At 41.1% G+C, this 27,875-nt stretch overlaps 2 protein-coding genes across 3 annotated transcripts; one reads left to right on the forward strand and one right to left on the reverse strand.

The window, feature by feature from the left end:
• The first annotated feature begins 446 nt into the window (after nucleotides 1–446).
• On the forward strand, nucleotides 447–12,846 carry nfkbid (nuclear factor of kappa light polypeptide gene enhancer in B-cells inhibitor, delta). Its single transcript, XM_076279506.1, has 12 exons — nucleotides 447–585; nucleotides 4,098–4,234; nucleotides 5,297–5,327; nucleotides 5,430–5,668; nucleotides 6,104–6,333; nucleotides 7,943–8,048; nucleotides 8,178–8,324; nucleotides 8,412–8,466; nucleotides 8,779–8,942; nucleotides 10,129–10,245; nucleotides 10,605–10,769; nucleotides 11,123–12,846. The coding sequence occupies exons 1-12, from the start codon at nucleotides 570–572 to the stop codon at nucleotides 11,192–11,194; spliced, it is 1,479 nt and encodes a 492-aa protein (XP_076135621.1). The 5' UTR covers nucleotides 447–569; the 3' UTR covers nucleotides 11,195–12,846.
• Nucleotides 12,847–17,518: 4,672 nt separating this feature from the next.
• Nucleotides 17,519–27,566, reverse strand: fxyd6l (FXYD domain containing ion transport regulator 6 like). Of its 2 annotated transcripts, XM_076280761.1 has the most exons (11): nucleotides 26,746–27,566; nucleotides 26,644–26,664; nucleotides 25,056–25,112; nucleotides 24,537–24,563; nucleotides 22,876–22,896; nucleotides 21,825–21,848; nucleotides 21,327–21,401; nucleotides 20,225–20,255; nucleotides 18,715–18,752; nucleotides 18,602–18,627; nucleotides 17,519–18,505 (listed from the first exon to the last, which is right to left on the reverse strand). In XM_076280761.1, exons 1-8 carry the CDS (start codon nucleotides 26,777–26,779, stop codon nucleotides 20,233–20,235), a joined length of 282 nt encoding a protein of 93 aa, XP_076136876.1. In that variant the 5' UTR covers nucleotides 26,780–27,566; the 3' UTR covers nucleotides 17,519–18,505; nucleotides 18,602–18,627; nucleotides 18,715–18,752; nucleotides 20,225–20,232. The 2 variants fall into 2 exon arrangements, with proteins under 2 accessions (XP_076136876.1, XP_076136877.1); XM_076280762.1 differs by lacking the exon at nucleotides 24,537–24,563 and having other exon boundaries at nucleotides 26,746–27,494.
• Between the last annotated feature and the right edge of the window lie 309 nt (nucleotides 27,567–27,875).

Consider the following 27,875-nt stretch of genomic DNA (forward strand, 5'->3'; position numbering starts at 1 on the left):
AGCCTAATTCGGGTCGGAAGATTCCTTCCACTATGTGAGGGCCTGCCAAATTGCAATTAAAGTTTAATTATTGACTAACCCCCCCCCCCCCCCAATACACAAACATATGCTATAAACACACAAATAGCCTACGCGTCCACTTAGGCCACACCATGGGCAGCCTAAAGTAGCCTAGGCCTAGGTTAGGCTACTCTTATAGCCTAATATAAGTGTAAGATACAATCGTCGTGCTTTCAGAGACACTGAGAAAAATAGTCTACATCAGCGGGAGAGTTTGTGTCGTTGATTTGCATTCACAGCCCCTCACACCCAACAGCAGTCGACTGACAGATCTTTTGCGGAAAAGGGCGTTGCATCGCATCAGTGGGCGGCGCTGAAAAAGCAGCGTGCTGTGTGTGTACAAGAGTGAAGTCGAGTCAACACGAGAGGTAGAGAGAAAAGAGGTAGCCTACATCTTCATCAGAGACACTTTTACACCTTTGGTTCGAAGAACAGAGAAATTTGGCTCAGGCTGTATTTGACCAAGACGGGCTGAAGACCGAAGTGATAGTCTTCAAAGGGATTTTGACATGCTCTGGCCGAAATGTAAGTTCTTTACCTACAAATCGACATAGGATACAGGTAGGCTAGCCTGTGACAATCTGTTCATAGGCTATTTGCCTAATGATTTCAGAATTGTACTTTTGTCAATTCAGTGGTATCTTTACTTTAGAAAGTTAGCCTACTTATTTTAAAAATGTGACATAATTTCATTTATTTCCTAGGGATATACCTAGTATTACCTAGTAGGCTATTTTGTGTAACAAGCAATTTAAATCGTTTAACGGTTGCCTCCAAATAACATGTCCCAGCCCTGAACTGTTATTTTATATCAATCAGGATAAACTTATAGTCAGACTACCATGGCTGCTTTATTTAAAGCACTAGCCCTATAGGCTAGGCTACTTTTAAAACAGCAGTTTTGCTCTCCTCCTCTCAGTTCCTTATTCATGAATGGGTGTGGTATAATAGAGATAGCCAACCATGTAAAAGAAAGGGGCGTGACATGATGCCTGTCATTTTGCGATTATATCTTTATTTCATGTATGTAATTCAATCACAAAAAAGGACGTAGCGCTATTTTGACAGGAAGATAGTTTTTTGCCTACTTTGCGCGAACATTTGTCATGAGAGAGCTTGTTCCTCTTTCTCGAGCAAACATAAGCACGGTGCTTTGGAATCCCCTGCCGCCCACGCAAGTGACTCAACGGCCAGGGATTTCCGTCATTTAAATATTCGAGACGGATAATCCGTGATACCAAGGACCAGGGCATCCCTATGTCTGACATTCTCTTTGTCCGACCTGCCTTTGCAAGAACCTGTCACGAAATAGTTTCAGACTTCATCTTCACAGACACCATTTATCTCGTTAGCCTGTGATCACAAAAAAAAAAACACTCTGATGGCATAGGCCTATGCCAAAGTAATTCATTAGGCAAAAATATAATTTTCTGCAAATGTAAAAGTTTGCAGATGTAATCTAGTTCTTTCTCGAAGGGCTTTCCTCTGTTAAGGCTGTCCTCTGAGGTCAACCCTTTAACCAAAAGTGCAAGCAGGCAGGAGCTCCTTTTGAAGGTCACAGGAGGATGATTAGTCACTGAAAGATGTGTTATGTCACTGTTGAAGTGAACTATGAAGCAACCATAGTAGGCCACCCACACTGCAGCCTTTGTAGGCTGTAGTGGTTATTTGCCATTGGTCTTTGATAATGAAAGCGAAATAAGTAAGGGAATGTTGCCATCAGTGATGTTCAGTGTGTTCAGTAGAATATTTCATAGGCTACTTTTAAAAATATTTTGTATTTTGTGAACACACTAGCCATATTGTTATAAAAAATGGCTGGGGGTAAAACCACTAATGATTATAGGGGCCCAAGGGGAGAGAGGGCCCTTGTAAAGTCTGGAATATATTTTATTTTACCTGGGTTGAGGAACATAGAGGCCCATCAGGACTGCCTATGCCCAGGGTCTTGTGCTACGCCCCTGGCAGTAAGTGAAGTCAAAGAGAGACATGTTACTGTATGACTCATATTCAGCCCTAGGTGGTCTGGTCTTTAGCCTGCTGGAGTGACCTTTTCAGAAAATGTCAGTCTGGTGGGTTGTTGTCCAGTGCTGTTCTGTGCTCTTCTGTGGCTAAGCATTTGCATAGAAGTGTTCTTCGTACGCCGCACCTGCCAAGTGTCAGGCACCAGTGGTCTGGTGTGTCGCTCTGCTCATCGACTGTGTTTTTTGTTGATCTTAGAGGTATTCCCTGACCAAATATTCATCTGCCACCCACTCACAATATCAAAGAACTATGATGACAGCAACCTTTAACAAACCACCAGCTCCTCTTGACCTTTAAGCCTTTCAGGCAGTGGTTATCTTTGTGAGTCTAATGTAGTTCTCTGAAGTACTTTGGAAGTATAATTGTGGTATTTGATTTGTCCCTTGTGTGGATGATGTATAGATCATTTACAGGTGCAATTAAACATCATTTTCTTGAAATGAAACAATATAAATAATAAGTTAAGCTTAAAAAAACATCAACTACTGTGTATTGTCAATAACATTTGGCTCACTTTGGTAAAGATAGTTTCACCATGAATGGATCCATCTTGAATGAATGACAATTCATAATACTGAAAAATCTTACCTCATATATCTCATTAAGGAAACCAAAAAGTCTAAACTCTCACAATACGTTAATTCAAACATATTAGTCATTCACTCATTCCCTTTCTCTCTCTCTGATGTTGTGTTTTTTCTTCCCCTGAAGAAAGGTTAAAACTTCATAGTAAACGCTGTGACAGATTTGAGAGTACTTTGGGTAAGGAAACACATTTGAGAACTATCCAAAAAAGCCCCGTGCATGAATCACAGGCCCTTAAGGGCTGGTTGAGAAGAGGCATACCCTCAACAAAAGAGACCCGTAACAGTGTCCCGGAGAGGAAGGTGGGGGCCAGTATCGGGTACCTGCCTGATAACATGGCGTCCTCGGTGTCATGGCAGGAAGATCATGTGGTTTGCCACACTGAGCGTAACGGAGTGCAACAGGAAGCTGTCACAGAAAAAAGTTGTCTGCGAACATCCTACTCAAGAAAACCTGGTTTCTTATGAAGAGGTTGCAAACAGACGTTACCTCACCGCTCGCTCTCCTGGTGGAATACCTTCCTCACTGCCCTGTCGTCTCGCTGCCGTGAGCACTTTGCTCCTGTGACGGAAAAACGCTTGCCTGACGCTCACGTTTGGGGTCAAGACTTCTAAGAAACTTTCCCCCCACTTTAGTGCCCAATGCATACAGATAAAGGCAGCTGGAAAGCTCCACAATCAGCGTCATATGTGTGTGTTTTTTTTTTGTTGTTGTTGTTGTTTTTGCATTTTTGTTTTCTGTTGGTGACTAACAAAAGGAAAGAACAAATGAGAAAACAAAACAAGAGAGATGACACACGAGACTAGGGAATTTCACAGATAAATGGGGAAACTGACTGCTTCTTACACACAACACTCATGTCCAAAGGATGCATCACTGGCAGAGGTGCTGACATATGATAAAAGGGTGCAGTGAGAGTAGGAATGGGGAAGGGAAACATGTGAGAAACAGACGTATACTGACGTTACAAAGAAGGCAGCAAACTTCAGCATATCACATGAAGGCCACTTTGTTCATCATGCTATTCACCATAGTCTTATAAAACATTGAAGCCTCTTAAAGATGACCATTATGGTAGTTCTAATTAAATAATGCCCACAATCTTTTTAAATTAGCTTATGTTCATTACTGGCATCTCCCCAAGAGCAAGAGGAAGTTACAATTCAACAAGTCTAAAATTATAACAGAAATTTATTTAGAAGTGATGTAATTTCACACCATCCTTCAAGCCTACTTCTCAACATAAAACTGACAACTGATTTTTTTTTTTTTGGCAACACAGATATGACAGTTATATATTATATCAGTATGAAGACTTAATCCCATGATGACCCTGGTGTGGCCACTGTGATCCTACTGGCTTAGCTACAAGAACACCAAACATGTTGTGGATATCCCACCAAAAAAGTGTCTCTGTCTCCTCACAGCGCCAAAGGAGAAGCCGTGTTACCCTCAGCCCACTGTCAAGAAACTCCTGGAACAGAAGAGGAAGCGAGAGACCTCCTCAGTGTCGCCAACGTGCTCCCTGGTGCCAACCAGCGTAGCCTCCAGCGCTGCCATCTCAGTGAGTGGAGTTATAGTTACGGTTATGGTTACAGTTACGGTTATGGTTACAGTTACGGTTATGATTACAGTTACGGTTACGGTTATGGGATTTGCCAGACACGTTTGTCCAAAGTGACTCACAGTGTATGAACACTACTATCAGTTATGGTTATGATTATGCTATGGTATTTTCAGACTCTTTTGTCCAACGCAACTTGCAGTATATGAATACTACATTAGTTAAAAAATAATATTTTCAAATAAAGTTGAAAAAGCCTAAATTAAAGGAAAATTCCGGTATTTAGCACTTTGAATCCCTTTTCTGGTTTGTTTTGGATGAACTAGAGTGGTGGACACCGAAATTTTGACGATTGGTCCTTTCTCGTCTTTTCTGACTCGTTTTGAATCGCCTTTGACTACTTCAGAGTGGCTGCAACAGGCATGCACAAACATGTCCTAAAACAACCCTTTAACGTTCGTTTTCAAAACTGTGCAACTCACCGAGTGGTTAGTGGTGTCCAAAACAAACCAGAAAAGGGACTCAAAGTGCTAAATACCATAATTTTCCTTTAAGCATAATAGTAGTATTAATAATAACAATATTAATAACAGTAACAATATCAACATCATGTAAACAAAAGCCATAAACATAAACAACATATGAATAAAAACTATAAACATACAAACCATAACTCTGTAAGAGAATGAATTAAGTAAGTGCAAGGTGAACAGATGAGTTGTTAAACACTTCTTCAAAAGACAACATGAGATGAGGAGTGATGAGACGCACCGAGGTCAAAGGATAATTAGGAAAGAGACTGAAAGACTCGTTAATTAGCCCCCTACATGAACACATATTCTTATGTTTAATAATTCATATTATTCCTTGCATAAACTTTACACCACTATAATGTTATAGTATGCGAGAATATGTCAGGCTATGTGCATGGAGTTTGGGGTTGGAATTACAGTAAGACCTGTGTATATCTGAAGAGGCCAGAATGCTGGTGTAGATTTTGTGTGACATTGTGTGACCAGCAGTTATGCCATTGACCTTCAATATTATGTTGCCCCTCTGCAGACGCTGGCACCAGTTGAACACTCCTCCGCAGGTAAAGGTGGATTGCCGAAAAAACAAAATTGTAGCCCCTACTTCATCTGTGGCCATCAGTCCAAACTGCTAACCGCTAACTGTTACCCTGTTCCTCCCTCAGGCACAAGCAGCAGTTTCTCTAATATGGGGGCAGTTGGTTGTGAAACATGGGACCCGACTCTGCACTCCTCCTCTACGCCTCTGCATCACGGCAGCACCCTGCCCTCCATGGGGTTGAACTACTTATCCAGCCTCACTACAGGGAGCCTCTACAGCCACTGCCACAGCCAGCACCCAGCGGCCAGCTACACCCACCAACCGCTGCAGGACTGCACTGCCCCCATGCTGACGCAGCAGTTTGTAAGTACACTCTTCTTACAATAGGCCTCTCTGCCCACAGGTGACAGTGTCCTTCTGCAGAGATAGATAGATAGATAGATAGATAGATAGATAGATAGATAGATAGATAGATAGATAGATACTTTATTGATCCCCAAGGGGAAATTCAAGAGGGGGTTAAATAAAACATTAGTGAAATATTAATGTATTATTCAGTATTCACTAACATTGGGCCCCTAATATCTGCCATCAGAAACTTAATTTGGCAACTTAGTGACCTACTAACGTACATTCAGTGACATCAAGCCCATATCTGCCATCAAAAACTTAATTTAGCAACCTAGTGACCTACTAACATACATTCAGGAACATCAAGCCCCCTATCTGCCATTTTAACAGGAACAGTTCACAGCTGTCTGAGTTTGAAGTTAACAGACTACATTTCCCCCTTTGCAGCCTGAGTGCCATGTCACCATGGCCCCCAGCAGCATGGTTCACTCTGAGCCGGTGAGCTGGATGACAGGCCCCAGGCAACAAAGTGCTTCGGCAGGCCCAGTCCCCTCAGCCGTCCCTGGCCTGGACACCTTCGGCCGACCCATGGATGGAAGGACCCTGGAGGAGGCACGCCGGTTCATCCAGAGGATGGACTACAGCGCCACCACATGGCAGGATGACGACGGTGACACGTAAGGCGTCTGAATGTGTGTGTGTGCATGAGTGTGTGTGTGTGGGTGGGTGTGTGTATGCCTGTGCGTTTGTGTGCGTGCGCGTGTGTGTGTGTGTGTGTTGTGTGTTTGTGTGTGTGCATGCGGTGTGTTTGTGTGTTTATATGTATGTATTGTACTTTATAGTACTTAATTCTATAAGAAATGGACCAGAGACCAAGGTGTATTGTCGACTCTTTACTGAGACATTATTCAAATCTGAGCACTCGTGCATACAACCCTTATTACATGTCAAAACCTGCTCACTACAATGTATGTGTGTAATGATGAGCAGGGCGATGTGTAAGATGTAGCTACAGTGTGTGGGCAGTTTGTGAACATATTTAAATGAATTACTAATACTTCAGTATAATGGTATGAAATAACTGGTATGAATCAAATTTGTCATATGAAACATCATGACATGTCAATGTAATGAAGCATGTCTAAAAATTTAAATGAGTAATGAATTTGAGCAGACTATTTCCCAAACTAAATGCAGTTTTTCTTTCTAAAAACTTAATTTTCACTTTTTTCGATGGGATTTGGTTCTACATAAAAATCTGTTCTTATTTCAAATAGAAAATAAGCTTTGTTTTGTTTTACTTAAAGGAAAATTCCGGTATTTAGCACTTTGAGTCTCGACTTTTCTGACTCGTTTTGAATCGCCTTTGACTACTCAGAGTGGCTGCCAACAGGCATACTCAAACATGTCCTAAAACAACCCTTAACGTTCTTTTTCAAAATTGTGCAACTCATCGAGTGGTTAGTGGTGTTCGTTGATGTTCCAAAACAAGTAGCGTAGCGAAATACAGTTTCTGTCGTGTTTTATTTGCTATTTTGTAAAATCCCATTGATTTCTGTTGGAAGACTCATTGCACGTTGATATTACTGCGCCAACGTCTATGCTTCAGGTTCAAATATTGAGTGGAAGTTTATACACGGTTGTGAGGTGTCTTAAAAATAGTTCCACAATAGCAAATAAGACGGCTGGAAATCATACATTGCGCCGATATATTTGATTTTAATAATCAATGAACACCACTAACCACTCGGTGAGTTGCACAGTTTTGAAAACTAACGTTAAGGGTTGTTTTAGGACATGTTTGAGTATGCCTGTTGGCCACTCTAGTTCATCCAAAACAAACCAGAAAAGGGACTCAAAGTGCTAAATACCGGATTTTTCCTTTAATGTTCTTATCAGAAGAACGTGTGGAAAATGTGTTACAGTTATAACTCATCCTTTATAATGTAATTAATTATTACCTGCTGTTATGAAATTTGATCCTATAATTCTGGCATTAAATGTCTAATTTCACCATCTTTTGTAAGAACATTTGTTTTTTTATTCATGTTCATAAATTCTCTATTGTTCTATGTTCACTGACTTTGGAGAGAATCTGTGTAGGTGCTCAGAGCTTGATTAATGAAAGAATAAATCCTGGATGACAGTAGTCTGTTCTGGTTGTATTATGAAGATTTTAGACACATTTATATAGTACACATTTTCAATTCACATGTTTTCCAGTAATGAATTGAAGCAGATGACTATTAATCCCAAACTAAAAGCAGTTTTTCTTTCTCTCTGAAGGATTTTGCATATCTACACGGCGAAAGGCCAGCGGGAGTATGCATATGCTGCTGCGGAGAAACTGAAAGAGCTCGGGAAGCTGGACTCAAAGGAACACAAGGGGAAGGTAAGCCTTGGAACACAGTCATGGTTATAAAGTGTGTGTGTGTGTGTGTGTGTGTGTGTGTGTGTGTGTGTGTGTGTGTGTGTGTGTGTGTGTACATATCTGAACTATATATTTTGCCCCAATGCTCAGACCGCACTGCTGGTCGCCGTTACCGCCAACCAGCCCGACATAGTCCACGATCTGATCACTCTCGGCGCTGATGCCGGTGTGTGTGATGTCAAAGGTCAAACAGCCCTGCACCTCACTGCTACCTATGGCTACCCAAGAGTCATGCAGGTAACCATTCAGTGATCCTCTGCAAGTGTAGTGCTTAGGATTGAAAAAAAAAAGTTTTTTTATAAGAATTGTTTTCAACATTTATAGGTAATCCTCTCCATGGTGGGACTGCAGCTGGACTTGGAGGCTCGAAATTTTGAAGGTACACTTTGTTCTCCTCTCTTCATGCAGCCTTTCTTCTTCTTCTTCTTCCTTCTCTCTCTCTCTCCCTCTCTCTCTCTCTTTCTCTTTCTCTCTCTCTAAAAGGGTGGTGTGTTCAGGGAGCTGTGGTGATAGTTGGGGTAGTTGTGGTTTGGTGTTTAAGATCTAAAGGGTCATATATTTTTTTTTTGTACTTTTTTAGTATTATTAATTATAGTGTTTCTAGTCAGTCAGTCTCCTCCTGTTTGTCTGTCTGTCTGTGTCTTACAGACTCCCTCTCATCTGTCTCTCTTTTCTCTCTGTCCACTCCAAGGGTTGACCCCGCTGCACTGTGCGGCCATCTCTCACAGCGCCACCATGAAGGCCATGGCGGCCGCATTCCCCACCTCCGATCACACGTCTTGGCTGGCCGAGGGCAACGAGAAACTCTACTGCCTGGAGCGCTTGCTGAATGCTGGCGCATCCTTACTTAGTCAAGTAAGCAATGAGAAGATAGATAGATAGATAGATAGATAGATAGATACTTTATTGATCCTCAAGGGGAAATTCAAGGGGAAATTCAAGGGTCTTGGTAGCATACAGACATAACACACAACATGCACTTACAGCAGGAGTGGTAAACATAAGTGTAAGTATAAACATATAACTAAACTCCACTGTACAATAAAGACAGTAGAAGATAAGACAGATAAGAAAACTAACAAAACTAAAAACTAAATACACTATATAAGTTAAATTAAGAAAGTCCAATGTGCTTGAGGGTGATCAAGCATAAGACGCTTGTAGTGACAGGGCCAGGACTGGTGATGTGCTAAAGGGAGTGAGTGTCATGGTGAAGGTGCAAACAGTAGTCCAGCCATAGTCCTTAGTTATGTGTGCCTGGCAAGGTGCTCAAGAGAGTGACTGTCATGGTAAAGGTGCAAAAAGTAGTCCAACAGTGCAACAGTGCAAGAGTAAGGTCTAGAGACCAGCATAAATAATATAGACAAATAGGGGAGTAAAGTGTAATGTAGACAAGGTAAAATAAAAAACTATTTCAGTGCAAGAAGGTTGAGGTAATAGGGTTATAGCCATTCATTCATTCAGTATTGTATCAGAAGCATCAGAAGTATCAGAAGATTGTATAGAGAAACTTTACTGCCTGGAGCGCTTGCTGAATGCTGGCGCATCCTTACTTAGTCAAGTAAGCAATGAGAAACTCTACTGCCTGGAGCGCTTGCTGAATGCTGGCGCATCCTTACTTAGTCAAGTAAGCAATTGAAACTCAACTGTGTTTTCCTCACTCAGAAATGCCACCTTTTTCAAGCCATTTCACTTGTCACCTCAGCTGTGTCAAATGAAACAGAACATTTGAAGTTATCTGCACACCATCTTTATGCCATGTTCATTGGATGACTCAGGCCCATGTGCAGTATACTGAATGGTCTGTTATAGTAATAATTATCTTAACACAGTCCTTTTTGGCAAATGTTTACATTATGAAATACTGTGGTTTTCACTGAATTAGTCAGAAGAGACATTTAAGGAGAAGCGATTGGACTATCCCATGTGAGTGTTTCTGCAGAATCAGGGAGAGGAAGTTCCCCACGGGCCTAATCAAATTGTGCCATATATGGTTTCACTCTCCCAGCGTTGATTCCCTCCTCTGGTTTCACTTTGGCAGGAAATCAAAAGTAACAAGACGGTTCTTCATCTCGCTGTGAAAGAGGGAAATGTGCAATTGGTGCGCTACCTGCTGAGTATCTGCCCTGCGGACATGCAGACCATCATCAATATGAAGGTGAGGACCAAAGGGAAGTCCCCTGGTTTTAAACTGGCTAACTACAGTAGGCCCTATTTCATGCAAATTTTAGTACCCAACTTAGTGTCAAATGCTCCTCCTATTCTCTTCACTAATTCTCTCATCTCATGCTCTCGCCTTCCTTTCTCTCAATGACTTGCTCTCTCTCTCGCTCTTTCCCTCCATCTCTCGCTCTCTCCCTCCCTCTCTCTCTCTCTCCCTCCATCCCTCGCTCTCTCCCTCCCTCTCTCTCTCCCTCCATCCCTCGCTCTCTCCATCCCTCTCTCTCTCTCTCCCTCCATCTCTCTCCCTCTACCTCCCTCCCTCTCTCTCCCTCCCTCCCTCCCTCCCTCTCTCAGGCCCACGGCCACACTGCTCTCCACATGGCCGCTGGCCTGCACGGCAGCCCCCACCAGGAGGAGCTGATCCGACTGCTGCTGCAGCACGGCGCTGACCCCAGCACCCGCAACCTGGAGAACGACCAGCCCGCGCACCTGCTGCAGAGCGGAGACGCAGGCGAGAAGGTGAGTTCAAACAACCAGCCTCACGTGTTTGAGATCCAGAGGTGCATGAGAGAGAGAGGAGTTGTACCCCTTCAGCTTTTATTCAGAGTGATGCTACATAATCGAGATAGAATAACAGAATGGGACAGTCATGTGCTGAACGCCCACTAGCATATAGCACACAAGTCACACAAGCATACAACAAACGGCTCATAGATAGATAGATAGATAGATAGATAGATAGATAGATAGATGGATAGATACTTTATTGATCCCTAGGGGAAATTCATTGATTGCACTCAGAAAGTCTACTGCGAAGGTGTCTTTTTGCCTGGGTGTAACATACACCTCCCTCTGTCTTTTTCCACGCACAGCTCAAGCTTATTTTGAAGAGGAGGGGCACTTCCTCTCGACGCCGCATTACTTCCTTACAGGATCAAGACTGACCTGGACTCCTTTTTCAGTCCCAGCGTACACTTCCTCGGCCTGAGATGCAGTCCGCTGGGGCCACTGACGGGACATTGCTGCAAATAACTCCAAACCATTTCCCATCTCAGTTTTCAGAATTCTGGGATGTTTTTCTAAATAATGAATGCTGACAATGTCACCTGAATTGACCCCAGGGACTCCATGGAAAGGAAGGGGTTGTTATCTGTATCCTCGTGTGAGGGTTTTACATGCAACACACACTTATTGTACATCTCTAATTTATTCTAGAGTCAGTTTTGTTCAAGAAGAGTACTCATAGCAAGGTATCATACTCCAATCTATTTATCTGTGAAGCTATAGTGCAGGGTTCTAGTCAAAAGCCAAAGCTTTGTTGCCCTGTGGATTTCGATATGTTCTCAATCTCCTTATCTTTATAAGAAAATATGAAATTATTTCATTGAGGATGTTACATGGGAAAACCTACCAGAAAGACTGTAGCATACTAACGTCTTAAAACTATCAAAGCATTTTAGGGCTTTTGAAGATTTGAGGCCTTGTGTGTCTCACTCTTCATGTGTGTTCATGTGTGTTGTGATTTCTATGAAAATGCCAAAGAATGTTTCAGAGAAGACCATTTTTCTGAATGTCCCCAACATCAACCACCAACCCCCCCACCCCCCCAACCCCTCCTCAATAACAAACTACATTAGTTCACAGAGAGGGGAGTTGTATGTCTGTTAGCTCAAAGGACACTGTATCAGTGTGTGGAAGCTAGCACATCCTCTGTTGGTATTTATTATCTTGATTTATGTGTTTGTAATTTATTTGTGACATGTCTACATTATGCTATCAAATGATCTTCCGGTAGCCTATAATAAAATGAACTGATAAACAGTTAATGTCTAAAATAATCTCACTGAGGACAACAGTTCCACAGTAATTACTCACAGCGTACTTACTCAGGTTTTACTCATCGCTGTGTTAAAAGGTCATTTCAGGTAGACTTCAGCACACATGTTATTTTTTCAATGAGTCACCCATGGGTATGAGAAACATGGAGGTGTCCATGATGCGTGCTCAGGGACAGTCAAGCCTTCAGTTCTGTCTCTGACACAGAGAGGGGACTGACTGGTCCAAGTTCAAAGCAATGGGTACTTTCATTGTTTATTGGAATGTTCACTCATTTCAAAATTAGATAAATTACATGCCAGCTCTGGTTTCTTTGAAATGTATTTGTTTCATACTCAGGTAAATCCCAAAGCTCAGTGAGAGTTTAATGACTGAACTCCGGGTGTTGTTCAGGAAAAACATAATTTGCACTTTTTTCGATGGGCTTTGGTTCTAGATAAAAATCTGTTCTTATTTCGAATTGAAAATAAGCAAGTTTTGTTTTACTTAATGTTCTAATCAGAACGTGTGGAAAATGTGTTAAGAGTTATAACTCATCCTTTATAATGTAATGAATTATCTCCTGCTGTTATGAAATTTTATCAAATTTCATCCTGTAATTCTGGCATTAAATGTCTCATTTTACCATCTTTTGTAAGAACATTTGTTTTTTTATTCATGTTCATAAATTCTCTATTGTTCTATGTTCACTGACTTTGAAGAGAATCTGTGTAGGTGCTCAGAGCTTGATTAATGAAAGAATAAATCCTGGATGACGGTAGTCTGTTCTGGTTGTATTATGGACATCATTAATTTAAGACACATTTATACAGTACACATTTTCATTCACATTTTTTTCAGTGAAAACAGTCTGCGAGCAGCATTACATTTAGTGCAAAATCTCTTTTTATAATTCTGTATATAGTTTATTCTGTCAGTCATTACATAACAAATAACAAATAATAATTAGCTATTTACACCACAACACAGGTGTGCATCACAAACAGAATTGTACATATTAAATATTTAAACAATAAAGGCGCATCAACCTCCTCTTAGTAAATGTCACAGAGGAAAATCTTTTGGCAAACAATGATAACTTAACATGTATAGCCTTTATTTGTAAATGAAAATTAGCACTGTGCCAATGTTAAACCACTCAAGTACTTAATTGCCCTTCAGTGAAAAACAAACCTTTTCCCTGGAAGTGTAAGGTATACTGTAGGTTTGGGGGGGGGGGGGGGGAGTATTCTGTAGCAATATCTTTATTATTATACAGCAACTTGATCTGGGTGTGGTCATGCAGTCATCAGTGGGAAAGTGGAGAATGAAGGAGAGACAACCAAAATCCCCTTCAAGTACTCTCACCATGTAACTTCCTCTCTTCTCTCTCCCTCCACCCAACCTGCTATGCTTGTCTGATTATACAACACAACTGTTGCCATCGGAACTCCAAACAGGCCACTATTTATTATTACTCCTCCTATTTGAAACTAATTAACAGGACAACGTTTAGGTCATTTGGAGACCAAGAATATTGAAGAGAGATATACAGTTGTTATCATTAATCCCTTTTGAGTCATAAAGTGACCCAACTAAAAAAAAAAAAACCAGTACAGATACAAGCTACCAGTGCTGCATTGGCCTACATGGTGTCCTATACAAACAAATGGATTCTTTTTGGAGAAAACAAATGAGCCTGGAATAGAAGGCTGCACTTTGTGGAGATGCTGGTTACCATGCACTCAGTGTCATTTAGATCTGCCTTGATCAGCTGTTGGAGCATCTCCCTACACTGCTGACGCTCACATCCTCTCTCACACCGTCTGAGGAGGCACTGCAGGGGCAAGACAAGCAGAAAGACAGAGGGATAGAGAGACAGACAAAAAGAAAGAAAGAAAGACAATGAGCTATGCATTGTGTGTACAGGCAATGTTTGCCAGAGTGTGATATACAGTATGTATAGTATATGTGTCTGAGTGTGATTTAGCCTATATTTGTATGTACGGTGTCCCCAGGGACTGTACCTCCTGTCTTGGGTACCTGGGTTCCTTCCACATGGCTGAAAAAGGAAGATGACAAACAGATGGTTATTTCACTGAGCACAGAGATATAGGTAGGGCGCTTCACAAGCAAGCATAGAGCAGTTTAGAAAGACATTCACATGCAGATCATACCAAGACTGCCTGTCTGCTGTACTTAGTCCTCATAATCTGACCGTTGCAAAAATGTGTTAGAAATGATTGGACTGGAAAGGATTGATGCAAAGAGGACAGAGTAGCACCAGTCAAAAATGACACCATTCATTAGCAACACAATATGCTTCTTATTATATTACAACTACTCCCATAAACAAAACAAGGAATTCACTTCTATTTAGGCAACATGCTACTTGCCTGAAGGCACATAGCCTATGACCATACACACTGCTTTTCCATGTACTGAGCGCAAGTAAGTTTACTCTTGACTTTTGAAGCACTTTTAAAACTGCTTCTTCCTTCAGCATAGTTAGTGCATGTTATTAATCTTTGCTTTGTGAGGCGCACTCAGTTGGATGGACAGGCAGTGTGGATAGTAGGAACAAATGCTGGCAGGACTGAGCTTTTTAAGCCCCCTGGAGCTGCATTCACTGAAGAGGCCATTTCCATTCCATTCTTTGTTGAGCTGGATTTAGGGGACATGATTCAGTAAGGTTGTTTATTAGTAACAAATTCCAGATTCTCTCATCCACCACATTCCACATGCACAATGCTGAACTGCAAGCACACGTCTGACTTGCAGAGTCTTACTTGGAGGATTTTGCGCATTTGAGTTTTTTACCTGTCCGAGACAAAATGGGATCAGAGGCAAAGCAGCAGTTAAAGTTTACATTTGTGGTGTGGGGGAGAAAAGAGTTAAATGATCTGAGAGCTAAATATCCGAAAAGGAGATTTTGTCTCCTTCCTCAAAGATAAATACATTCAATTAAGAATAGACATTGGCCAGGATGGGATGAGTGAGTGTAACATGTGTGTATGTGTGTGTGTGTGTGTACAAAAATACATTGTATTAACTTTAAAATGGAAATTTACATAGGCCTAATGTACATACTGAGAGCTATAATAATCCCAGACAAGAACATGGCGACCCCGAGGATGACTCCCGTGGTCTGTAGTGTGGCATAATCTGGAGGGGGGGGGGAACAGGTGACATGTTAGGTGACAGAAATAAAATGTCACTAGGCTAAGTTTTCTTAATCTTGTGCATGTTCCACACAGTTGTACTGTAGTGAAGTGAGGGATTAAACTGAGTTTCAATAGCCTTAGTGTACTTACCATAATGGAAAGCACTTTGGTCCGGAAAATTAGATTCTGAGGAAGAAATACACTTTAGCCACTAAACTACAGCGACAACAAAATTACATTTTTTCCCATTGGAACCAGTCGGGAAGATGGATTAGCCTGAATGTTTATTTATTTATTTATCTGTCTATCGACATTATTGAATATTATTCAATCTACAGCTCGGAGGACTCGAGAACTCAAGGACTGAGAGGTTCAGCACCCTGGACAGGTACAATGGCTTCTTACCCGAACTAGTAAAGTTAATGAAGAAACACTATACTGTCTTATTGGCCGATACGGAAAAAAATGTAATTTGTCTTTTGGGTTCATTCCATCACCCTGGTCTACTTGCTGACTGACATTTCTCCCCCTGTGAGTGAAGCAATTTGATGAGTTCGATCGATTTGTCCTGGTCGCGGATAGGCTAATTAATGCAGAACCGATGTGAGGTCGGCTCAGCAGAAAGTGGGTTAGACGCACCGTCGCACTGAGCGAAATGCAATCTCCCTGATTTATCACAACCTAGGCGGATATTCCTCGGGAATCGATATTCTTGATACGTCTTATGTATGAAGTGAATGGTTATTAAGTTGGAAATAAGAAGAATTCCAGTAGATCATGGAGGAACTTTCCAAATCCCCCTTTCCACTCCCCAAATCTCGAAATGGACATCAGCCACTGAATGTAACACAATAACAGATTATATTATGGTTGGTAGGCTATAGCCTAATACTATTTGTACAGAGCTATGAAGGAACCACTATGAAATCGTTTGCACCAGCAACACCTCACTGCTATCTGCTGATTAACACTCAAATAGGCTAGGTGCCGCGGTAATGCGGTTTTCTGGTGCTGAACCTCTTCTTTTAGGGGGAGCCAGCGAGCTCTTCTCAAACTGTTCCCCGCTTTGTTCCATATAGATACTTTCTGACGGGAAAGTGCTGTGACATGTTTAAATAACACCTACAGTTAAAACCATCATATGATGAAAGAAATAAACGTAAGTTGTTTTTTGCCCCCTGTTGGTAAACAATTACGCACAGATGAACTACAATACACCACTGAGTTAGTTGACACATCACTTAGCCTATGTGAGTTTTTGAAGGGATTGCAGACGAAAGAGGATAACTCAATTCAAGTTCTAAGAAGTTCAACTACGTCGAACCATCAATCACTCGTTCCTGTGCTAGTGAACAAAACTTGGATTTATTAATATTAAAAACGAGGTGGTGATGATGAAGTCATTAAATGGCTTCTCACCTGCTGCAGCATCCATGACTCGGTTGTACAGTCAAGCTGGGGATGGGTTTCCTCGGTCGTGGATGGGCTACAATGCGGACTGGCCGGAGTTGAAGAATAGGATGGTGTCGATAGGGGCGAGGTGGAGAGTAAAGCCTATGCGCATCCGTGGTGCAATGGAGCATCTGCACACTGATAGCATCGAGCGCCATCTATTGGAGATGTGAAAATAAGCCTTCTAAATTGCTCTCGTATTGAGAAAGCATTTCCCATGGGCATGAAGTCGATAGCTTGCCAGCCAATGCGGCGATGTATTCTGTAAGGGTTATCTGGAAAATGGGAGGAATAAAGCGACCATCACCTGGTCCCCTCAGCTTTGCATTACCACTGGGTTTACCTGATCGATAACAGATAATGGAATTGCCATCAAATCTTTTACAAATGGATATCTTTGAGCTGCATGTGCTTGATGTCATGATAACTTTTTTACAGTCACACTGTGGACTGTTGCCACGCATGATATTCATAACGAAGGTGGATTAACGGTCAGTTATGGTAAAATGAGAAAGTGTATGCATATTGAAACTTAATCCAAACTATATAATATATATTATTTAAAAAACATATATTTAAAACAAATATATATTATGTTCTTTTAACAGTGTTGTATTAAGCAGTGGGCAATGTATCACAGCCTTGTGTCTTGTCACAGTGCAGCAGCTCCAGCACTAGCCTACACATAAGCTCTCTTGAAGAATAGCTTTGCAAAGTCAGCAGAATACAAACTGTAAGCATCAATGCAGCCCTGCCGAGGAAAAGAGCAATTACACACGTTACAGCTCGCGGGACAAGTCCTTGAGGGAGTTTGAGGAAAAATAAAATCACAGTCGATCACCGATGACTCCAACATTTATTCATTTAATTGTGTACAATAGAATCAGTACAAATAAAACATGTACTTCTCTGTTTATAAAACAAGGCTAGATGGACAGCAATTTCAGCTCATTACATAACATAAAAAATGTACATAATCTATGCAAGTTTTTTTCAAGAAAAATAGAAGATGCTAATGAGAGCATATGGATGTACTCAGGGATGTAGTGGTAAAATAAGAAGTGGGTAAACTATGAATTCTGTGAGGTGGACTGTGCCATGTGCTATCAGAGTTTTAAAAAAGGCATTCAGAACATGTTTGATGATGGTGGAGGCTATTGTCCAAGTGCAATTCCGCGCAAAACTGTCACATCCAAAACGGCAACACAATGCCATAGTATTTAGCTGGCCTTATGGACGTGACAGTTTTGCGTGGAATTGCCCCCAAGGTTTATAACGATATCAGTGGTATTAAATGGTTCCTAGACTGTACATAATTGTGAATGTGTACAGTGTGATTTTTTAATGTTAAAAATTGCGATTGGTGAATAAACTCTAATAAGAGGTGGATAAACTCTAATAAGAGGTGGATAAACTCTATTTCTGAAATTTCAGAGGTGGATAAACTGTGTTTACTTGTGTTTAGCCTCCACTACATCCCTGGATGTACTGGTATGGCAGGCTACTCAGAATGAAAGATAACTGTGATAGCTGTGATAATTATGCTCAGGTACTACCCTGAGTGCAGTTATGTGCAATGATGCACTTCATCAGTGAGGAAAAAACATTACATAAGCAATTCCCTGCATACAAGTCCCATCTTGCTGTTTATAGGCCTAGCAGTATGTTATATATATAGAGGAAAATGAAAACGCAACAAGACCAGGGCAGAGATTACTGTAGCTGGGGGACAGCTTCTATCTTAGTGTGCTGCACGTGAAGCCTTCTCGTGACTCCCTGGAGGCATAACTCAGGTGTGCGATAAGGCGGGAACCAGGTCTAGGGCTGTGGAGAAATTCAACATTCTCTTTGAGCCCACAGATTTTATAAACATTACCAAAAGTGTATTTAACTCTTTCATTTGGCTGATTGTGGACTCACCTGTATGTCCGTAAGTCATGTTTAACCTGTAAAACATGCTCATGTTAAATATTCATCTTTGGGCCAAATGAAAAGGGAAATAGATTACGTCTTTACTGTAGTTTCAAACTCACTTTGGATGATTGGAGCCTCTGGATCACCACAGCCTGGCCTGAGAACAGCAAAGTGTTGCTTTAGGTCTCAAAAACCGCAGGTTGTGAAATGTTACCAACTCTCTTGAATAGATAACATTCAAATGTACAACCCCAAAATCTCCAAAAAAGTTGTTGTGTTGTTAAATGTCGATAACAGAATGTGATCATATGCAAATCTGGTAAACCAATATTTAGTTGCAAAACGAACATAGATAACCTGTCAAATGTTGAAACTATCAAGTTCATGAAAATGATGTGTTCATTTTGAATGTGATGCCAGCAACATGTTTCAAAAAAGATTGTTACAGGGCAACAAAAGCCTGGACAAATTGTGTAATGCTAAAGAAAACACAAGAAGGACCATTTTAGGTTAAAGGAGAATTCCGGTGTGATATTGACCTAAAGTGTATTGAAACATGATACCGAGTGTGAAAGTATGTCTCATAGCCCTCATAGCTTGTCCCCTGCACTCCAAAATCTGGCGCTAGTTAGCCGATGCTACCAACAGCTTTTTCAATGGTGGTGCTTCGGCATCGGGCTAGCCATGCAAATAAATCACTGTTTTACACAATTTACGAGGCTCAATGTATCTCCACACTTCATTGGTAGACTTACGAGGGCCCTGACATTTAAAACGAGACATTGAGAACTTTGAAAAAGCACTGGTAGTTTACTTACAAGACGATTTATACAGACAGTATCTTCACGAAGTTTAGCGTTTGCAGCCATCTTGAATTTAGTCACGATAAGTCGAGCGACGAGTAAAAATGAACAGGTATGATAAAGGATCAGATTCCAAAAATAATTCAGTGGAAATGCATGGATTCCAGTTTCTTCCAGTAGCAGCAACTGGAATCCATGCTTATCCACTGAATTATTTTTGGAATCTGATCCCTTATCATACCTGTTCTTTCTTACTCGTCGCTTGACTTATCGTGACTAAATTCAAGATGGCTGCAAACGCTAAACTTCGTGAAGATACTGTCTGTATAAATCGTCTTGTAAGTAAACTACCAGTGCTTTTTCAAAGTTCTCAATGTCTCGTTTTAAATGTCAGGGCCCTTGTAGGTCTACCAATGAAGTGTGGAGATACATTGAGACTCATAAATGGTGTAAAACAGTGATTTATTTGCATGGCTAGCCCGATGCCGAAGCACCACCATTGAAAAAGCTGTTGGTAGCATCGGCTAACTAGCGCCAGATTTTGGAGTGCAGGGGACAAGCCGAGATCGGCTCGGTATCATGTTTCAATACACTTTAGGTCAATATCACACCGGAATTCTCCTTTAACTGGCACCATGATTGGATATACACATATTGGCCCATATATAGAAAAATTGAGCTATCTAGGCAAATTAATTTTATTTCTAGTTGAAAAAACAAAGTCATACAGTATGCATTAAACTGTATGCATACAGTATGCAAACAAATCATACAGTATGCATTAAACTGTCATGGGTGCTGTTTCTGATATATTCCTGCCACTTACTTTGGTGCTTACTTGCAGGTACATTTCCTGGCTGTGAGATAGAAAGATACAGATAAAAAAAACATCAACAACACAAAGGAATGTGTTTCTTGTGCATTTTATATGACGTTCAACCAACCAGTACCTGTGAATGTGAACTGTATATGAAAAGCTTTGGAGCATAACCAACATGCAATTTCCCAAAGACTCTGTGAAAGCAGTGACTCTCCCCCTGACCTTTGGCTGCCATCGTCTAATCTTAGTGCAGCGAGGCAGGGATGGCCTTTCTTGCAGTATCAGACATGACTAATTTATGGTCTGGTGTTGATTTCAGAGTGAGGTTGACAGGGGTGGGGCGACAAACTCAAAACAGTCCAGGAGAGTATGGGGAGCAACATGGGCATGGGTGTTAGGTGTCAGCTGGGGTTTGGGGGGGGGGGGGGGGGGTAGATTGGCGGTTGCGTAAGGTTGTACTGGCAAGAGCTATCGACATCCCCTTCCACTTGTGAAAAACAATTCATTCTCAGTCATAATGCATGATGTTGCAAACAACTGAGGGCAACAACACAAACCTGCACTAACAGCAGAAAGACTGGATAACCTCTGCCACCTATCGACGGGCTGTGGTGTGAAATCTTGGCCAAAGATACTCATATCTTTGGAAGCCTCCTGAGCAGTCTAAATGACTGCCGTAAGAGTACTTCTTAACACCTTATAGTCTGAGGTAGTCTAAAAACCTTGATATTTTCATATATTTCACTTATCTAAAATCATTGATGCAAAAATGCCACATATGGTTATATAGAGATCCTCAGCAATAATCATTTTAGACTGATTACAGTGCCAAGGGGCAATTTAAATTGTTATATTTAAATGTAGAATGCAAATATAGAGTAAGAAGTACCCTTATGAAACTGATTAAATATCTCAGTGGTTATAATGGGTTACCATATTTCATAAACTAAGTATGTTCTGAGCATGTTGGAATAATAAGACCAAAAACCCACAAACAATTGGTGCATCAACATTCCTTTTCCCAGCCACACATTTTTCACACGCTTCAGCACAGAAGCAAAAACATGGCTGCCTCTCAGATGTACAGTACTGTTTGTTCCAAACTCACTAAAGATAAGCAGAAGTCCCACGATGCACAGGGTCACAGCAAAGACCAAGCCTCCAATGCGCAGAGATTCATAGTCTGTGAAAGGGCAAGTGAAAAGCATAGTTTATATATTTTGGACTAATGATAAATCTAGTCTGCTACAACAATACAATTGGACAAGTATAATGAACATAGTCATCCTAGTTGTCTAAGAGTATTTCTGAATAAATTAACCAATGAAATCTATGTAATGAAAATAAGTGTGACTGCAGATTCGGGAAAGCCAGTGATGAATGGCTATATTGAAATCTGTATTGTTTTGCTAGGGTTTCTGAACACAGGAATTGGGACTGTTTTAAGCTGGCCCGTAGGAAGTGTGACCTGAAGGGTGAATGTTTTCCATTGCGTCCAGAAAAATGGAGGGAAAATGTCAACCCTTTCCCAAACCTGCCAGATGTTTCCTGAGCAAGGCTTAAGATTTCAACCCTGGAAAGAAGTCAGGACACATTTCAAACTCACCATAATGAAAAGGGCTGTCATAGTCTGTGGAGACAGAAATAGGAGCATTTAATGAAAATATAAATGCGGTTATTGTGCTCTCTTTTTTTCTTTCTTTCTCTCTGTCTCTTTAAAGAGAGGAGAGGTAAGGGAGCCCTGGTGAGAACCAAGTAGGCCTCCTCCCATTTTAAATATATGGACCCTCCAACTTCTTATTTCTCTCAACTTGACAAAAAAACAAGAGATAGAAAATACCTCTATCATCATTTCATTTTATGAAAGCTTCTACCAGGTAGACTCGCGTGATAGATGTGTGGTGGACAAGCTCTGAACTATCTGAGGGGTATAGGCTGGCACTTGAGAGGCCTCTGTTACTAAATGCGGCCAAGGGTCCACATAGCGGGAAGTCACCTTGGCTGGATGATCCATCCGTGGAGTTTTACCAGTGTTTCTAGGTCAAGTGGGGAGTTCAAGTTCAAGTTTTATTGGTCATATGTAATTATTAGAGTACAATGTACTATAAAGTACAATTAAATACTTTCTGACCTTGGCTCTCACTCAGCCAGTTCCCGAAGGACAATTTTGACATTACTAAAAATTCACCAAAACAACTGGCGCTCAGTGTCGTTACTTTGTGTCAACTCAAATATATTCTAAAAAGCTCTGGTCAATAGATTAACGTTGTCAACATTCATTTATGTGAATCAGTCTCTCTCTCTCTCTCTCTCTCTCTCTCTCTCTCTCTTTTTCTCTCTGTCTCTCACACACACACAGATAGACACACTCAAACTCATACACGGACACACATCAAAATGTGAATTTTCTCCTTAAATATTTCTGCATTATACTCATCGGAATGTGTTGTTATACGACAAAATGTGCTAACTGATGTAGGCCTATATAAAGTGTATGACGGGAATATTTATACTGAAGCTGTAACTTTAAATTTATTTTTTTTAATCTGTTTATATAATTGGTAACCCCATTACACAAACAATGAAAGAAAGACCATGTAGAATTACAACTACACTTTTCAAAGGGTCTACTTTGGCTGTGGGTAGGAAATACTTACCATCATGACTCATTGATGAAGCTGAAAAACAAACAACCACACACAATGATAAATTAGATGTACCAGAAAACTAGAAACAGACATGCACATAACTCTACATGTGAGTTGGAACACTGCTCTGACTGCTCTGATAGCTTGTGGTAGCCAATTACATGCATACTGAAGAATTATGCTCCTGAAAAAAATAAAATAAAAGTTAATCAAACCAGTTGAAACACATCATACAAAGCAGCCAGTATGACAGTCATGTCCCAAAAAACTCCAGAATTCAGCAGCATACACTTTAGGCCCTACTGCAGCTGAGCTCAGCTGAGTAATGAATATGGCACTTGTGTGTCCTGCAGTAGGGAGGGAGCCAAAAATATTATCAAATGCTTCTTGACATGCATGATAGTCAGAAAGAAGGATCACCAACTCCAATACATTTCAGTGCATTACACCTAACGTGCAGATCTGAACTTTATTTTCATTTAATACAAATGCAGCATTAAAAAAACAACTATCAGCTGTAAGTGGAGTGTGTGTGTGTGTGTGTGTGTGTGTGTGTGTGTGTGTGTGTGTGTGTTTGTGTGTGTGTGTGTGTGTGTGTGTGTGTGTGTGTGTGTGTGTGTGTGTGTGTGTGAGAGAGAGAGAGAGAGAGAGAGAGAGAGAGAGAGGGGACTCCAAAGGAAGGGATGGGAAAGAAAGTGAGTAATGTGTGTGACAATGGTGTCCTCCATACGTACAAATTATCTTTTTTGCATCTTTTTTATTGCTCTCATTTGTCAGCCATACTAATCCACTGTTGAGCTGGTTCTGTAACTAACAGGAGAAAATAATTGAGCCTTTAAAAATGTGGGCCTGTGATAAAGACCACTGTGATTACTGTGTGACTGAACTGCTTGGGGAAACCATGCTATGGATGATTAGATGTAAATGTACAGCTCTATTATTCATTGGTTCACTAAACCACGTCCTGTTCAACACTTCCTTCCTTAATTCACTGCACACAATACAGGAGAGCGAGCTTGCTATCGGAGGAGGTGCACTGTATTGCAAGTCACATGAATGTGGGAGCATTTTGTGTCACAGTCCACAACATGCCCTTGAGATTGTTTAAAACTACATGGAGAGGATGTCTTTATTACGTAGTTTTTAAAAAAAACAATGGACAATAGACTAATGACGCACTATTAAGTAGATTTGCCCTAGATTTGCTTTGCAGCCAATGGATTTCTATTGTGCTGTTGAACCATGTCCACATATTGCTAAGAAGTAGAGGTTGAGACTGAAACTGCTATTACACTTCAGAGCCCACAGGAACTTGAGGAGAACTTTTCAAGGTAATGGGCTCGACAGGCTTCTGTGCTCTTCTGTGCCCAGGAGTATAACCTGCGTTGTGTTGACTGTGCGGATCAGCGCTGCATTTGCACAGACTCGAACCCACAACTCGCAGCGCCTCGGATTGGGAGGGCGAGCTTGCTGAGCTCACTACCTTCTTTGTAACTCAATGACCCACCCACAAATTGCTGACTTCTTTCGGGTAAACACACTGTAGACACAAGCTTCTGCAGAATGAGTTAGCCACGATACAACCCAGAGGTTAAGAGGGTGCAACAGGCAGATAAGCTGATGAAGACACACACATCATTCTTTTACATAATCTACCAAGCAAAACTTACCGGGCATTTCCCTACCAAAAGCTGATCCTGCTCACATACACACACACAGAGAGACAGGAAGTTTACTTTAAAAAAATCGGATGAAACAAAGAATACCAGACTAACTAATCATCAGTCAATATTAAGTTTGGATGGACTTTGAATGTCTTCTCAGATCACCAGAAGACATCACCAGATGGGCTCGTCTGCAAGCACAACTCGGTAGAGACAGGTTTCTTACCCTCTAGGGGCCCTTTAGGGGGACTTCAGGGTAATATGTAAAGTATGCAGTGCAGAGTGCACAGATATGGTGTGCATGCACTCTTAAAACGAATGTGTTGGGGGAAAGAAACACATTTTTATGTCTATATAGGGACAACACAGTTTGTGTTGTTTCTAATGCATTTGTTTTGAGAGTGTACTTTACATATTACATGTGTACATGTGGCACAGCTTCACCAACCCTTATCGTCAGAGAAGCAATCTTTTCAAGAATAGAGAATACATTCAAATTAATCTAAAAGTAAGTCGCTTACTCACCCAAAGCAGGCCCTAGACAAGCACAGAACGCAGCCAACACGGACAGATCCATCCCCACTGCAGACAGACAGACAGACGGGGTAGAGAGTGAGTTATGCTCACTGTGGTATGAGAAACACTTCTAGGTTGACTAGGAATTCCAAACAATTTTGTACAAATATCTGTGACATTTTGAGGTGTACTGGTCTGGATATGGAAAAAAAAACCATTTGCGCTTGCCAAGATGGATGTGAGAAGTATTCATCATATAGTCAATTTAACATTATTTGTGCCTGTTGCACACATACACTGTGTGCTTTGAAATGACTGCAGGGCTGGCCAGGAACACTTGAGATTCTCTGCTGGTGTTACAGTATGTCATGAAATGAACATGTCTTGTCAGGCCTTCTGAATAGCTATCCCTGGGGGTCGTTCACTCAAGGGTCATCCTCGGTCTTTGTGGGGTACTAACTGTTCTACAGGGGTCTCTTGAGCAATCATGGGGCTAAGATCTATTCTGGGTTTGGCACCTTAGTACAGGGGCACAGGGGAGAGGTTGGGCGTCAGAGGGGAGATGAGTCGTGTTAAGAGGTGGCACTGGGCCGGAGTGGGGGAAAGGGTGTTAGATTGCATCTGATATTTGGTCAGAGGTAGCAAACATACCACAGTTTTAGCTGTGACCCCATTGCTCAGTCATGTCATGTTCAGCCATGCAATGCCAGCTTCACAATTTATGTCGAGACTTTTTGACTTTACACTCCCCTGTTTTCATTCCCACGTCAACTTTCAGAAGTCTCCATCTGAAGTATAATTATTTATGCTGGTAATATATTTCTGTGAGATCACACTGCATTTTATTCACTGAGTGAGAAAATATGATTATGTGCTGATTGTGGTCAACAACTCAACAGTTATGTGCCAAACTTATCACTAGAGCAACACATTGCAGCAAATTTGTTTTTGGGCCAGGATAATTCCTGTGTACAAGGACAGTCTGTCTCTCCAACAAGTAATGGTGGGCATAGACACCAATCTTTTTTATGATCGCCTGAAATGTTATTTTGCTTCTCAAAGCCCGACGGGTGTACAGTAATAGGCTTGCATACCATAGTCAGAACATCTAGAAAGTCTATATTTGGAAACAAATAACTTAGTCACTACACTGCCAGTGATATTTTAAGTTCAATTTCTTTAATTAGTGCCATTGGGTTTATTTTAAGAACTTTAGAGAAACGTTGCTGATTTCATCGATCCACATTACATTACAGTCATTCCAAACCCCTATTCACAGTTAGGCCTTCTCTCACGGTACACTATTTAGGCTACATGATATTAAACAAACAAAGCAACTAAAGAACATGCTAATTAAGTGTGTGCAAAACAGTACGCCGATTATTAACTAATATCAACGACTATAAAAAACTAAATATGGATTGTTCCAGTGGCACACTTGCGCAGCCTTTATGGTACACAGTTTAGGAGTGCATCGCTATAATGAGAAAGTAAACAGTAGGCTATGGTATCACTCGGACAGAAATAGAGTGCATCACTAATGAAAAAAATAACTTTTTATCTAGCTATGGCACTCGAGACACAAATCAGGACTTACCCTGAATCAAAGAACTGAAGGCTGAAGAGGGAGAACGTTGAATAGCCAAATAAATTCGGTAACAAATTGCATCCAACGACCACCACTAGTTTTACCACTCACTTGTATTGATTAAATTTGTTTTCACTCTGTACATTTATTCAAGATGGAAAATACGTCCTCGGAAACTATGGAAAAGTGTCTTAGAAGTAGTCTACTATTGTCAGAAATGTTAGTCCTCATACAACAAATGGACCTCTAGTTCTTATACAGCTGCGCTCCAGATGCTTCCACGCTACCAAGTCGGCGTCTACAGAGTTATAGCTGCGCACTTATTTGGAGCACTACGGAATGCAAGACCCGCCCGCCAGTCCTTTCTTGAAAGAAAAAAGTCTTCAGAGGGAAATGTAGAAAAAAAACTTGAGAAGTCTGACAAACCCAAGATTTATTTACCAAGTTTAAGCTTCGCGTGTCAGAAACTGTAGCCTACTTTTCAGATAAAAAATAGGAAATAGCCTAGCCTAATTATCAAGAAAAAAAGTATGAGAATAGCAGACGTTGGTGAATGGTGAATTTCCCTGACGGGGACTCAGTCTAGTCTGTCTTTGGCTCATGAATGAAACTTTAGGAAGTCTGTCCAGTCTAGTTCAGTGAACAGCTGAGCTAGCAAAGCTAGTTCCTGAGAAACTGATCCTACTGCTGCTGCATAGCTGACCTTTAAGGAAGTGTAGTGGTTAACAACATGCACTGCCTTATAGGAACCAGGCTAGTAGGCAAAAGTTAAGCATATCTTGATACGACAAGAAGTTGTGCAATTCGATTTTTAACAAGATTTGTAGTTGTGCTGTACATTAAATTTGAGGCAGAGGCTACATAACACAGCTCATTACTGTTTCTCATTTGGCTTATCCTAAGCTATGGAATGTGACCTAACATGCCAACATTCATGGGAGTAGGTTTAGGGACGCTAGGGACTAGTCCTAATCAATATTTTGAGATGACAAAAATGTCCCCACCAATATTTTAGCGAACTCCTTTGTGCTTTTCCGACGGCCGACAGTAAAAGAAACACTGTCATTTGATTGGCTGAAATCGAATGGGGGTTATCTGACACGCACAACAGCGTCAAAGCATAGCATAGGCCTACTTCACTTTGTGGTGAAACTGGCAGAAAAGTGAGTGAGTGTGTCGGTATAAGTTATCAGGGATGTCTACCAATACATAACCCTAAAAGGTCAGTGTGAAAGATTTGT

This window comes from Alosa pseudoharengus, unplaced genomic scaffold, assembly GCF_046254945.1.
Source record: "Alosa pseudoharengus isolate Yale_2024_CS ecotype anadromous, Long Island Sound unplaced genomic scaffold, YU_APseudo_1.1 YU_APseudo_1.1_scf_12, whole genome shotgun sequence".
Lineage (NCBI taxonomy): Eukaryota > Metazoa > Chordata > Actinopteri > Clupeiformes > Clupeidae > Alosa > Alosa pseudoharengus.

What these genes read in the sequence shown, in the direction of transcription:
- fxyd6l (XM_076280761.1), bottom strand. Translation starts at nt 26,779, where the DNA reads ATGTACAGAGTGAAAACAAATTTAATCAATACAA. An exon ending in TTGTCTAGGGCCTGCTTTGG is followed by an intron (nt 24,564 to 25,055) that starts GTGAGTAAGCGA and finishes GTATGTGAGCAG; the next exon opens with GATCAGCTTTTGGTAGGGAA. An exon ending in TGACAGCCCTTTTCATTATG is followed by an intron (nt 21,402 to 21,824) that starts GTGAGTTTGAAA and finishes GCCCTTTCACAG; the next exon opens with ACTATGAATCTCTGCGCATT.
- nfkbid (XM_076279506.1), top strand. An exon ending in CAGGATGACGACGGTGACAC is followed by an intron (nt 6,334 to 7,942) that starts GTAAGGCGTCTG and finishes TTCTCTCTGAAG; the next exon opens with GATTTTGCATATCTACACGG. An exon ending in GCTACCCAAGAGTCATGCAG is followed by an intron (nt 8,325 to 8,411) that starts GTAACCATTCAG and finishes CAACATTTATAG; the next exon opens with GTAATCCTCTCCATGGTGGG.